At 44.7% G+C, this 13,458-nt stretch overlaps 1 protein-coding gene across 1 annotated transcript in view; it reads left to right on the plus strand.

Moving 5' to 3' along the window:
- Positions 1–13,458, plus strand: part of DIP2C (disco interacting protein 2 homolog C) — a 472,249-nt gene that overhangs the window by 237,588 nt on the left and 221,203 nt on the right. The window contains exons 4-5 of the mRNA XM_046678001.1: positions 11,462–11,533; positions 13,112–13,279. Coding sequence (XP_046533957.1) covers positions 11,462–11,533; positions 13,112–13,279 — 240 coding nt within the window. The remainder of the gene's footprint in view (positions 1–11,461; positions 11,534–13,111; positions 13,280–13,458) is intronic.

A 13,458-nucleotide genomic window follows, 5' to 3' on the forward strand; every position in this document is an offset into this window, starting at 1 on the left:
CCGCAGCTTTAAACAACTGCAGATTGTGTACTATGTTTACCATCCGCGGTTGGTTGAATCCAAGGATGTGGAACCTGTGGATTCAGAGGGCCAACTGCATTTATTCTGAAGTTGGTGAAAAGAAAACAGCTGCTACAGTGTACCGACTAGCAAGTAATGGAGGAGATAAAATGTGTGTTCTTTCTCCCTGCCTGCTGAATTTCCTAAAGTCTTCAAGATATACTTGAGCATCTTTTTTCTCTTCAGTATAAGATTCATTTACTTGAAAAAAACACGGAATTCTTTCTACACAGACCAATATTCAAAATCTGTAGATAGTTTCTGGGGGTGAGGAGGGAAAGATTCACAGGGTTTCTTTTCTTTCTTTTTTCCATTCACTTCAACTTAAGCTCATTGTGTCAGAAATGACTTTTTAAATTTAACAGTGAAGAAAATATGAGTGTGCGTGAGTATGTATTGAAATATTTTCTCACAAATAAATGTGATTGTTCAGATTCATCCAGCTGACGTGATGAGTTAATTTTTCTCTTAAATTTAATCCCTGCAAGTTCATGTGAAATCTAGTGTAAGTGCTCTTTAAATCTTGTGGTAAAAGGTCCTTTTTGCTGTTCAGAAGAAACAGAAGTTTTGTCCTTGTTCTGCCTCTAAGTCAAGAGTCGTCTGATTTTCGAGAGGTCAAAAGCCGCTTGTGCTGGTGGGCCCTGGTCAGCCCACCAGACAGGAGTCGTCAGGGCTTGAGGCTGAGGTGAGTGCGCTCACTTGGTGCACTCTCCACCTCACGAGGTGGAAGATGTTCCTTCTGATAAGGAGATTAACTGTGACTGGGGAATGCCGGCAGGACAGAACCTGGACGAAGCCCTGGACCTGGATTTACATGTGATGTGTTCATCTGGTGTGACCTCACCTCGTGGGACTGTGAGGCTCCCAGGGGGTCAGATGGACCCTGGGGGACCCTGAAACCCACCCTCAGGGTGCCCAGTATTGGTCTGCGAGACCACGTGGGTGGGCACAGAGGAGGAGGAAAGCGGGCTCCTGATTAAGAGGCGACCTTGTTGTCAGGCCCTGTGAGGTCTGTTTGGGGGGCCTGGGCAGCTACCGTGTCCCAGAGGACTCAGCCCTCCCGAAGGCTGGAAAGCACAGCGGCCTTCAGTGTGGGCTGTCCGCCTACTGGAGAATGCCATCCTCCTCCGTCACCAACGCACCACTTCACATTCAGAAAGAAAAATCTCAAACCATGCTTTGCTCCTATACTATATTTTTAGGCTTGATTACAGTTACCTGATTTCCATAAGCCCTGTTTGCGTGTCTTTATTCGTCCCCATTCTCTCAAGATCCCACATGAACCCCCTGCAGTTTTGCCACCTGGGGGTTCTTGTACACCTTCAGCTGTTTGTCAGCACTGCCCTTGCCATCTCCAGAACCAAACCTTCTGGGCATCTGGCCGGTGCTTGCCTCTGTCCCTTGGCATGTGATTCTTTCATGTCATCTCTCTGTCGTCTCATCTCCCCAAAGCCCTTTTAGTCAGTTGTGCACCCTGATTCACTGCCGGATGTAGGGGTAGATCCTGGTCTGGCTCCTCATTGTATAGATGGGAAAACTGAGGGCCGGGGAGGTTGTGATCTGAGCATCACAGACTGGAAAGTGGCCCTGAGGACCCAGTCCCCAACTCCAAGTCTGATGTCTTTCCCGCTGCACCACATTGTGGTTTCTTGTTGTCACTGTCAGGTTACATGTCAGGGATGAGATCATCCCTTCATCCTTCCAGGCATGTGGCTCAGAGGCTGTCGTCTGAATTGGCTTGGTGAGCTGAACAAGGCCACAAGAGGGTGAGCCATACACAGACACTCTAGAATGGACTTGGTACCTACAGATGGAGGTCCAATATGGACTCGCACTTTATTGAAGACAGCCCTGACTGTTTACACTTGCTCAAAACAAAATGAAATACTTACATGTGACTCTAACAAAACACGCAGAGGATCAGTATGAAGAAAATTACAAATTTCTGATGAAAGAAATCAAAGACTTAAATACCATGTTTATGGATTAGAAGACTCAATGTAGTAAAGATGTTAGTTCTTCCTAAATTGATCTATAGATTTAAGACAATTCCCATAAAGTTCTCAGCAAAGTTTTTAGTAGACATAACAAACTTTTCCTAAAATTTATATGGAAAGGGAAAGGCCCTAGAATAGCCTAAACAACTCTGCCAAAGAAGAATCAAGTGGAGAAATGGCTCTTCCCAATGCTAAGGCTTACTGTCTACCCCCAGTAGTCTAGAGTGTCTCTCTGGTGGAGGGACAGACCCATAGTTCAACGGAATGGAGTAGGGAACTCAGAAATAGGCCTACACAAATGTGCCCAGTTAATTTTTTGACCAAGAAGCAAAAGCAGTTCAATGGAAGAGGGATAACTTTTTCCATAAATTGTGTTGGAGAAATTAGACATCCATAGGCCAAAAAAAAAAAAAAAAAAAAAAAAAATCAAGACCTAAATTTCTAGTAAGAAAGATAGAAAATCTTCCAGACTTAGGAGCAGGCAGAGTTCTTAGATTTGAAACTAAAAGTATGATCCATAAGAAGAAAAATTGATAAATTGGACTTCATCAAAATTAAAAACTTGCTCTATGAAGGACCCTGTAAGAGGATGAAAAGACAAACTATAGAGTGAGAGAATGTATTTGCAACCCACATTTCCAACAAAGGATTTGCATCCACAATTTATAAAGAACTCCCAGAACATAAGAATATTGCTAAAAAATCAATTCAAAAATAGGCTAAGGACATGTACAAACTTTTCACTAAAGAGGATATGCAGATAGAAAGTAAGCCTATGAAAATAGGTTCAACATTGTTAGGTATTAGAGAAAAGCAAATTAAAACCATTTTGAGATATCACTACATACCTGTCAGACTGGCTAAAGTAGGAAATAGTAATAACACAAAATGCTGGCAAGGATGCAGAGAAACTATCCTTGGGGACTTTGCTTGGAATTGATGTTTCTACCTCACCCTGGGATTCTTTGGCATGGGCACAGATGACCAGATGGCTCATGTCCGTCTCTTTGAGCTTGCCTTTCTGATGTTTCATTCGCTGCAGATGAGGCAGCCTCTTGACTGGGTTTGACTTGTGGTGGTGCTGGAATAGAAACAGCCAAACAGGGGCCGTAGCTACTAACAGCCCTCAGTGCAGCTACTTAAACAATTCTGAAAACACTTAAAATCAAGCTCTGGGTGAGCAAGAGTGTGCTTCTGAAACAGGAAGATAACACTTTAGGTATTTGTGGGAAATCAGGGCTTTTTGGCTTTGGATCTTTACACGTTTGCACTTCCCTAACTGACTTGTATAAACAGTAACTCTTGAGTTCTGCTTACAGGGACATGCTTTGTCCGTGCTGAGGTTTCTGCATGGGGATGAACTTTGGTACTTGCTGCTGCTAGCCCATTTCCTCCTGCTATCAGCGATTAAGCCTTTGGTAAACTCAGCCGTTTTCTCGTTTTTCTTTTGGTCCCATGTACGGCCCTCTCAGCAGAGCACTGGTGCAGAAGTGGCTTCTGTGGGACCTGGTTCATAACCATCACCAGTGGCTGGCCCCCACACCTCCTCTCCCTGCACCTGTGAAGACCAGCCTGTGTGCTTACTGCAGGCTGCCCCACAAGACTGTCCAGACCCTAGAAGTGACATGGGCCTTTTTTGTTTCTTCAATTTGTCCTCCTCCAACTTCTGCAAAGGGCTTTGACCTTCTCCCCAGTGTGACATTTAGACATTTCCCATTGTGGGATGGTGGGAAAGCTGTAGTGCTTGTACCTCCCTGGTCCAGATGATGCCTTTAGCTGGGCTCATGGGCAAGTGTCCTAGCCTTGCTGGGACAGTCACCTTTTCTGGAAAATGAGGATGCTGATGATGATAGGATCTCTAAAATTTAAATGACATGTTGATTTGTAAGGTTCCCAGTAAGATCCCTGACTCACTGTAGGTAATCAATACTCCTTCTTTCCCCTTGTCTTCCATTCTGTGCGTCTGCCCCCTCCCCATCCAAAGTACCAACTCTGATGGTCCATCTTCATAGGAGAGCCTTTGGGAAGGGGGTCAAGGGGCTCATTCAGAAGATTCGTGAGGTTTGAATGAGAAAGGGCTGGGCCAGCCGGGACCCTGGTCCCATCTCAGCTTCTGAATTTCTAGCTATAAATAATGAAAGATGGTGTCCATCACCCTCCACTCCAACCCCTTCCCACTTGCCTCCACCAAAGAAAAGGCACAGCATCCAGGAAAGCCCACTAACTGGTGAGATTTGGGATCTGCAAAAGTGAAACTCACCATCTGGGAAATGTAAGTAGCTTTATTTCATATTTACGTGGTCTTCTCAAGAGCTAACTTCCTAGAGAGTAGGATTTTTTTTTTCCTTTTTCTCTAAAGAAGGGATATCTGAATGCCAGAAGATACCAAAAAAAGTGACACTGGTTTGTTTAAAGAGTTTTCAGCAAGTGATTGTAGCAGTTTTGCCTGAAACTGACCTGTTGAGATTTTCTGGACTGATGATCGAGGATGACCATGGGTGGCATCTCTGGGGGGCTGTGAGGGGAGTTCCCTGGGCAGGCACTGCCTACTTGTGTGGCACCTGGGCAGGAGGCCTTGCAGCAGGAGAGCAAATCAGCCTCAAACGTACAAAAACCTCTGTCGCCTACCCAGCGGACTTCTGCAGCGCTTTGAAATTTTGAAAAGGGCTGTTGGAGTTCTGTAAGATCTTTGGGGCAGTTCAGGCCCCAGGACGGCTGGTGCTGGGAGTGGTTTTCCTTCACTATCAGAGCTTGCTTTCGAAAGTCTGCTGCAGGACTGGTGGACATCAGCTGACTCTTTCTATTCATGTGGTTTAGAGTAGAAGGGACTCTAAATGGGTTATTTTCTTTAATCCCTCCTATAATTGGAGTTCTTTACATACCAAAGAGAAAAGCTACGGAGCACATATAATATTTTGAAAAACAAAACAAAAGTAAAACTGTGAGTGATAACATCTGAGACCTTATTGGCTTGAGTTAAGATTTTAACACAGTGGGACATTTAAAATATATTTTTTTCTTTCTTGTCATGCCATTAACTAAGTGTTTTAAGGAACTTTATGGTCATTCACATGAACATAAAAATCCCAGTCGTGTTAATCTGTAGTTCTTAAGAGTTTTTTTCCCATTGTAATGAGTATTTTAATAAGTCTGGGTTATTTTATAATCCTAGGGAAGATTTTAAATTTCTCCTGATTACATTACTTAAAATATCCTTATGGAATTCAAATTTCTAAGTTTTGCATTGGAAATATGGCATAAACCTGAGAAAAATTAAGGAGTGATAATACAGCAGTGCAGATAGTAACTAAGGAAAACATAATTGTGAAGTGATGTGGACGTGGTGAGACGTGGGGCCAGGCTCTGGAAGGACCAGGCCTTGCTGCTGAGTTTGCTGTCAGTCCTGAGGTGGTGAGCAGCCTGCAACAGGCTCACCATAGTGAGGTCACCCAACCCCGGTTCCCTTCTAGTGAGAGATCGGGGGGCTGCATGTGGAGAGGACGGGGTGATGAGGACTCGAGATCGAGGGCTGTGAGCAACTGTTTGGGCCATGCAGGGAGAACCGATGGCAGCTGGCATTGGGTAGTGGTGGCAGCAATAAAAGAAAAGAGATGGATGCTTGAGAGGTCAGGGTTGAGTCTCCTCAGAATTTCTGACACTTCTGTAACCTGTCTTTGGCCTCACCTGTCATGCAGTGGCCATCACTCTAGTCCTTGCATCTTCCTACTGCGTACTAGTTGTACCACACTGAGGAAGGCAGTTTTCATGAGTCTTCCCACCCAACTCAGAGAACTTCTGGAGCAGGAGCTGCATGGGTGCCTCTTAGTGTCTGTCACAAGTTTGAACATGTGATAGATGCTGGATGAGTACTTGTTAGGTTTTTTTAAATATGTTTTCTTACCTACTTCATGCTTACTAAGACGTTTTACATTCTGCGTATTTTGTCTTTTCAACTATGTCACAAGGTAATAGGTGTTATTACCAACATTTTATTAATGAGAAAAATGAGACCCAGAGACATGAGCTGACCTTGCTGAGTCCCCCAGCTGTGTTCAGTGTGTGTTCGGGGCAAAGAGAGGTCCCTGGTCTGCCTGCTTCTCCCCCGAACAGGTAGGTACTTGCCACAGATGTCACAGTCTGTTTCTGCAGAAATGAAAAGCTTAGCGCGGAGCTGACGAACACGCCTCCAGGAGTGGGGCGAGCAGGAGGAAGCCTTCCAGGGTGCTCCCTCAGCCTTATAAAGCCATTTGCTGAGGAGAACAGCATTGTGAAGCCTCCAGACAGCCATAAAACCCCAAACATGGAAATGATTGCTTTGTTATATAAAGCATTCGTTCCAGCTTTAAATAATGAAATAAACTCCTGACACCAAGAATGGAAACCATCACCGTTAAGCTGATCTGTTTACTCTGAACTGATCCCAGCCGTGGAGATGGCTTGGTGGCACAAACGTTACTCGTGGGGAGCACTCAGTCACCTGGAGACCACGTGGCTCTCTGGGCTTTCCCATCCTGATGAGACATCCACGGGGCTGGTGGCTCTGCACACATTCCCCTTGGGTCTGAGTTTGCCAGAATGAGGCCAAGATGGACAGACAGAGGAGCTGAGGTGTCCCCTTCACGCTTGCATTTGCTGGGCCGACTTTTCCTTCACTTTTCTAAGACTGAGAGTTTACCCTGAAACTCTGGACTACAATATAAGTAAGACAAAGAATTCTTCCTTTTGGGGAGGGAAAGAATTATCTATCTCAGAGTGTTGCTAAGCTGTGTATTGTTGGTTTCACTTTGCTTGTATTTTCATTTTAAGTTTATGACTTGTCAGTAAATCTCCCTTTTCTTTGTAACAGAACACTTGACAACTTTAAGTCTTACAGAACTTCTTTGAGAATAATATAAATAACATTTTTGATAAAGTGGAAAGTGTTTCAAAAGATCACTTTCATTTTCTCCTCAGTGAGGTTACAAATAATTTCTGTATTTACTTTTCTGTCATATATTCTTATTCCTAAAATGAAAAGAGAGTTAAATAAATGGGTATCTTGAGTATCAAAGCATGGAAAATATGCTATTTGGAATTTTATGTGGGAAATTCTCAAGCAAGCGATCCTCTGGTTCGTGTCTTTTAACATTAACGTTTTCAATGAGCAAAATTCTGTAGACAGCACCAGGGGGAAGTGAGCTACACATTTCCTTGAATGGTGTACTTTTAGCTTCCAGGTTGAAAAAAATACTAATTAACCTGCTGTAAACCATGGAATAGTCCCTGTGGAATGATAGATATTAAAGAAAACCTTGCTTAGAAATGTGACATGGAGGAGTGGCTCCTCTCTTTTGTAGCCTTTCTGCCTTGAATTTACAGTTTCACCCTGAAGACCAGTGCTCATTACAGATCCAAGGTGAGGAGGAGCTGCCAGGTGATCCTTCAGCCTGAACTGGTGTAAAGTGGGGGAGAAACACCGTGTGTGTCTGTGGTGATGTCAAGGTGTTGATTGCAGGTCCATCTGGACAGAAAGAGGGTGGCATTCTGGGTGGACGGAGTTGTGTAAAGCCAGCCAGCTAGCCAGCATCTGTCTGTCCTGTCTATCTTTCATTCATCTGTCTTTTTTCATCTATCGATCATCTATCTATCCCTTCTTTCCACGTCTGTCTTATCTATCTATCTTTATTATTCTGTTAGCACAAAAACCAACATTGGATGCTTCAAATCAAAGGACAGAACATAAGACCCCCTGCTAGAAAGTTTGCTTATATAAATTTGCAGTGAGAGTGTGTCAGAGATAATCTGTTGGACCTCTGTCTACCAGATGCTAAAGTAGTTTCAGAATTAAAAATAACTGGACTTTCTCCGTGGAAAAGAAAATGTAGCAAAGGCATTTTTAGCCCTGGTGCTTGGAGCGCAGCTTGCCACAGATGCTGGGTCCTTTTGGGTAACACACCAAGTCAGGCTGTTGTCTTATACACTTTAATAATGGACTTGTTATCAGTTTTCCCCTCTGCCCTTTACCCACGCAGTTGCTAAACAGTTAAATGATAACCCTGTGTTTATGAATGCAGCTGCTGTCCAGCCATTTACATGAAGTCGCTTCGTGACCTTGTATCTGGTGCTCTGTGTGTGCCTAACTCCATCAGCACGCAGTCCTGGTTTTTAGAATAGCAAGGTTGGAACTTGGTTCTGGAGGATGCTGACCCATGAGAGCATCTCCGTAAGCAGCTATCCGGGGCCTCAGGAGGAAGACACCACTGTGGCTTATGCAGGATTCTGTGCGGTGGGAGCCCAAAGGCTGGGCTGTCACTGAGGCTGAGATGGGCAGGGTCTGGTGGAGTGAAAGGCAGTGAGAGGCCAGGGTGTCCCTGAGGCAGGTGGAGAGCTGGGTGGGATGTCCAGGTGGCAGAATGCTGACCATATCACTGTCGGCTAGAGCAGAAGATTCCAGATGTGGCTTCAATGGGAAATAGTTTCAGACTTGGAAAGGGTTTGTTTCCTTCTTGGATCTGAGGCCCTGGGTGAGAAACATAAATAGTGTTTGTGCCTCAGTTTCTTACCTGTAAAAGCAGTTGTTGGAAGGATTTAAAAGAGATCATTTAGGACATGTGGAACAGGGACCAGTAAATGTTTCTGTAAGGGGCCAGGTAGGAAATGCTTTTGGCTTTTGCCGGTTCCATCTGTGTGTTGTGCTTAGAGGAGTGCAGCTTGTGCCAGTAAAACTTTATTAGAAAATAGCCTGCAGGCTGGATCTGTTGTTCGCCAACCCTGATTTAGATAAAGTGCGTGGAAGTTATTCAGTTAGTAGTGCCTCCCTTTCCCTTCTTCCAGGTTTCCAGAGTGATGGTCACCTGGGATTTCTGGAAGTTCTATCTGGAAGTTGTCTAAATGAGCTGATTGCTTAGTGAGTACGATTTAGTAGTGGAGCTAAAATAAAACACCTAACTGTTCTTTGACTTAGCCCTTTGAGTCTGGGGGTCAGGAACCTGAGTGGGGCCTGTGAGGTCAACACTCACTTCTTTCTCCTTAAGAAGAGTCATGATTTCTTGGGGGGAAGTGCTTATTTTCCTTCAAGCCTAAGGTCTTAGCAGTTCGAGCTTTCCAAAGTAAGACAGAGTTAAAAGTGAGTTTCCTTTGAAGTTGGCTTACACTGAATATTAGAGGAGGGACTCCCCCACTGCGTACTTAAGTGTTCATCTGAGAAATTTTTAAAACGAACTGAATTTTGGGTGTAGAACAAACTGTGAAAGGGGGCTAGTTTTCCAGGGCTGAGACTCGATTGTAGAATTGTGCAAAGCAGCTGTGAGGCCCACAAGCGTGGATCAGCCAGTGCAGGACTGGGGAGGGCATGGGCACCAGAGATAAACAGTAGGTGTCTGCCTTGTGCTCAGGTGGCCTCTCAGGAAGCCAGTGTGTGCTCGTTGATTGTGATCCCACCAGTGCGCCTCACTCCTGTGTTCCTGTTCCCTGCTTTCCTTTTCCTGTGTTCCTGTTCCCTGCTTTCATTTTCGTCTGGGTGTCCCCTCAGTTGCAGGGAGCAGGCTGGTTCTAAATTGGTAAAATGCTGAGCGTGAGCCAAATGGATTAAGCAGCAGTACAGTTGGCATGAACACTAGCTTCCTCAATAGTTTTTTTATTTTCAGAGTGGTCGAGGGAGGAATGTGGTAAAGGATGGTGAGTCTCTTCTCGGGAGCCTGGTGGCAGCTATCTTCTCGGGGTCCCTGAGGGGCTGAGAGGACGGGCTGGGAGGTGGTTTCTTCTTTGCTGTCTAAGAGCAGAAAGCTGCTCCTTTTTTCTGTAAGCAGGAGTGGGGAGCTTAGGCCGTCCCCCTGGGGCCTCCTTCTTTCATTCCACTCTCAGGCAGATTGGCATCCACTCACTGACCACCCCCTTGCCCTCCTCAGTGGGTGTAGCCTCACTCGCCGCTGGCACATTCCAGGCTTCAACTGTGTTTGTTCTGCAGATTGTTTTTATCATGTGTTCTCACAGCCAGATGTTTTGCTCTTTCTTGTAATGTTAGAAGGTGCGTAGTAGTCTGTAGAAAGAAATCAGAAGGAGTAAGGCCTGAAAATCACTGCTCAGCCAATGTCCTAACATTTTCCTGATAAATCACAATGATACTACAGAGTACATATATGCTGTTGGAATTTCTCGGTTGTTGAGATTTTGGACATCCTCTTAAAACGAGGGATTTATAGAGCATTTCCAAAAGCGACTGCACAGCCTCAGTGCTGAGGAGGGGAATTGGTATGGCTGTGTTGCAGGCAGACCTGAGGGTGGGTGCTGTGTTTCACATTCACGGATCTGCTCTTTGACTGTGGCCCACTGACATACCTTTGGCATCAAAATGCTCATCAGTCAATAGTGGGACTCATTTTCGATCTGTTTTTGTTATTTACAGCTCTGTGTTTAAAAACTAGTCATGCGTTTTATGGGGGTGGACAAGACTCTGTGCAGTGAGCTGTGAGTTCGCCGGGTCAGTCATCAAACACTCAGTATGCCTTCTGGTTTGATCAAATTTAGTGAGCATACGTCACTAGAAAAAGAAAATTTACCAATTTATGTATGATTTATAGTAACTTTTCATTTGTTTGCTATATTTTTATTAAAACTTGAGTTTTTAGCTCTTCTGGGAATGATGGTTTGATCAGAATATTGGGGAAAAAATTTAACAGATTCCAAAAAATTCAAGGGCAAAATCAGCGTTTTATGTGCATTAGCACTTGTAATTGGAAACAGCTGTTGCATGTCCTAAAGGTTATTTTGTCCCGGGTCCTTAGCATTTAGGAAAAATGTCAGCATGGTGCGGACCGTAGCTCTTCTGTATGTGGATCTCTTGCTTTAACATTTTAACTCTTCTTTCAACGATAAGCGCCTTTCTCACATATTTTGATTTCTGTAGGTCCCATGTTATCTTGCTTGCTTTTATTGACTGTTTCATTTGGTCTTAGTCACTTATTTTCAAAAATACCCTAGCAGTTTAAAGTCCTTGGGACCAACACACCTGATTAGAAAAAAATCTCATTAATGGAGGAAGATGCTAATCAGTAATGGTTTGGGCCAGCTGTCACCGGGTAGATGCCTGTACAATTTGTTGTTGATTAAGTTAATGAGAGCCATGCAGACTGGGGAGGTTTCCTGCTCCGGCAGATGTGAATAAGGTTGCAAGAATCTAATTCTGGACCCCACGAGAGCCGAAACCTCTTGAGGAGGGGCTGGGACAAGCATGTGCACAGCAAAGGATTTAAATACTATTTGCGGGCAGGGAAAAGTCACGGTAAGCGAGGTGAAGTGGTTTCTTCTTAAATGATAAGGCAAACAGAAGACACACAGAGATGTAACTGTGTATCTTCTTGGGTTCCGTTGAGTCATCAGCTCTACCTACTGAAACCATTCTGAGATTTTCTTTCCCTCTCTTCCAGGTGACATCACACAAAAAGGATATGAAAAGAAGAGGTCGAAACTGATTGGAGCCTACCTGCCCCAGCCTCCGAGTACGTAACCCTTGCTGAGGAGCATGAAACGTTTGGTGTTGAGTTAACTGCATCGTGCAAGAGAAACACCTGAGCGCACATCCTTCCTTGGTCCCTGATCTGCGTGAAGACCACACATCTGACGTGGCACAGCCACTACTGACACCCTTGTATGAGTGCACCTGTAATTTGTGAATATGGAAGGCATACGAGATTGTTCTATAAGTGTGCCTAATAAATTTAATAGGTAGTTCATCTATAGAGGGCAATCATGTGTTTGACTACTTTAAGATGCTATAATCATAAAAGTATGAGTGTTTACTATTTAAAATGACTTTTGGTTTAATGAGATAAGTTATTGCTGCTGATTATGGCTTAAATTAATCCTAGGTTTTTATTGATTTCCTGGGGCAGAGGGTGCAAACCTAGAAATCTGGAAAATGATATAATATCCTGCCTGGGATTATGAAATCATGACTGCTGGTCGTGTTTTGAAATGTGATTGTAAAATGTTATGGATTCTTCCCAAAAGTACAAAGTCTGTTTCATTCCAGCATTTCCACATGTTCAGTTTGTAGAATCTCTTTGCACTTGAACTAGGGTTCTGTACATTTCAGGAAGAAGAAAATGATACCAGGCTGGATTCTGATGAGAGCTCAGTTCAGTTTGAGGGTGACCTTGAAGATTGCTAGGCTTTGGGAATGGCTTAAAGTATCTAAGTCCTCAAGGAAAAAGGACAGCAACCTAAATTTTAAAGGTGCTCTTTGAACTCTCTTGTTTTCACTGTTGAAACACAGTTTTAAAGCCCTGCCCAGATGCCTCTGCTGGAAGAGGTTTGAGCCCACACGGACCCAGTCTGTCCCTCCTGTCCAGGCTGTGACATACCGTGTAGGGTTCTCTTAGCACAGCAAGGAGCCTTCCCTGGAGCTCACATTCCAGGAGACTTAATTTGTGGGTTTAGTTTCTGCCATGTGTGTAGTTTTGTTTTGCTTTTGTGTTTTTCTTCTTTCCTTGATATTTGAGAACATTACCATAAAGATGGACCTGATGCATAAGCCTTAACGAGCTGATGGGCTGGATTTTCCTGTTGTCTGGATTATAAAAGGAAGCAGCACAGTTCTATCCAAGTGCATTAACAATAAATCAGTGTTTGGTTGGCTGACATCCATGAGTGGAAGGCTTTCAAAACAGATGTGGGGAGATGATTAGACGTAGTTCACCTTCTTTGTCCTCTAACAACTGCGTGGTGGTGGCCTCTTTGTGGCCTGTCACTGTGGCCTCCTCTGCAGGAGGCCCCCCATATCCTGGAGGAGGCTGGCTGTAGGCTCCTGACGTTGCTGGATTTGGTTTCTGTGCTTTACCAAACAAAAGCGAGCCAGACGCAGTCCTGTGCGTTCCCAGGAGAGATTTCCCAGCGGTGGCCACGCGGAGACTGCGGTTGACCTATGTTAGCTGGGTGCTCAGGGTGGCCCTGTGTTGCTGGTCCCTTTGGTGTTTCTTGTGCTGTTCTGCATGGGGTCGGCAGCTCTGCTCAGCGCTGTAACAAATTTAAAAAAAACTAAAGTTTGAATTAATTAGTTTTTTTTCAACTTGTTACAGCAGCGAATGGAGCTGCCGTGGTCCGGTGTAGACTGCAGCACAGTGAAGGAGCCCCGAGAAGAATGCTGCACTCTGGCAACATCGGGGTGTGTGACATCCGAGAAGCCGCGGTCCGAGAGCGGGCCGCCAGCACTGCAGGAAACCGGCCGCTGTTTTACTTTCGTTTCGGTGAGCGCAATTTACTGAGAGCGAGAAACCCATGGCAGGGACATGTTTGAAATGGACCCTCCACCTAATGCCATTTTAAACAGAAGTCTAGGCCTAGCCTTGGGGGAACCTAGGAGGGTCCTGTTCTTGAGGCCCCCACCCTCCAGATGAGCTCATGCAACTTATCCATGGAGGGCAGA

Source organism: Equus quagga, chromosome 12 (genome assembly GCF_021613505.1).
Source record: "Equus quagga isolate Etosha38 chromosome 12, UCLA_HA_Equagga_1.0, whole genome shotgun sequence".
In the NCBI taxonomy this organism is placed as follows: domain Eukaryota; kingdom Metazoa; phylum Chordata; class Mammalia; order Perissodactyla; family Equidae; genus Equus; species Equus quagga.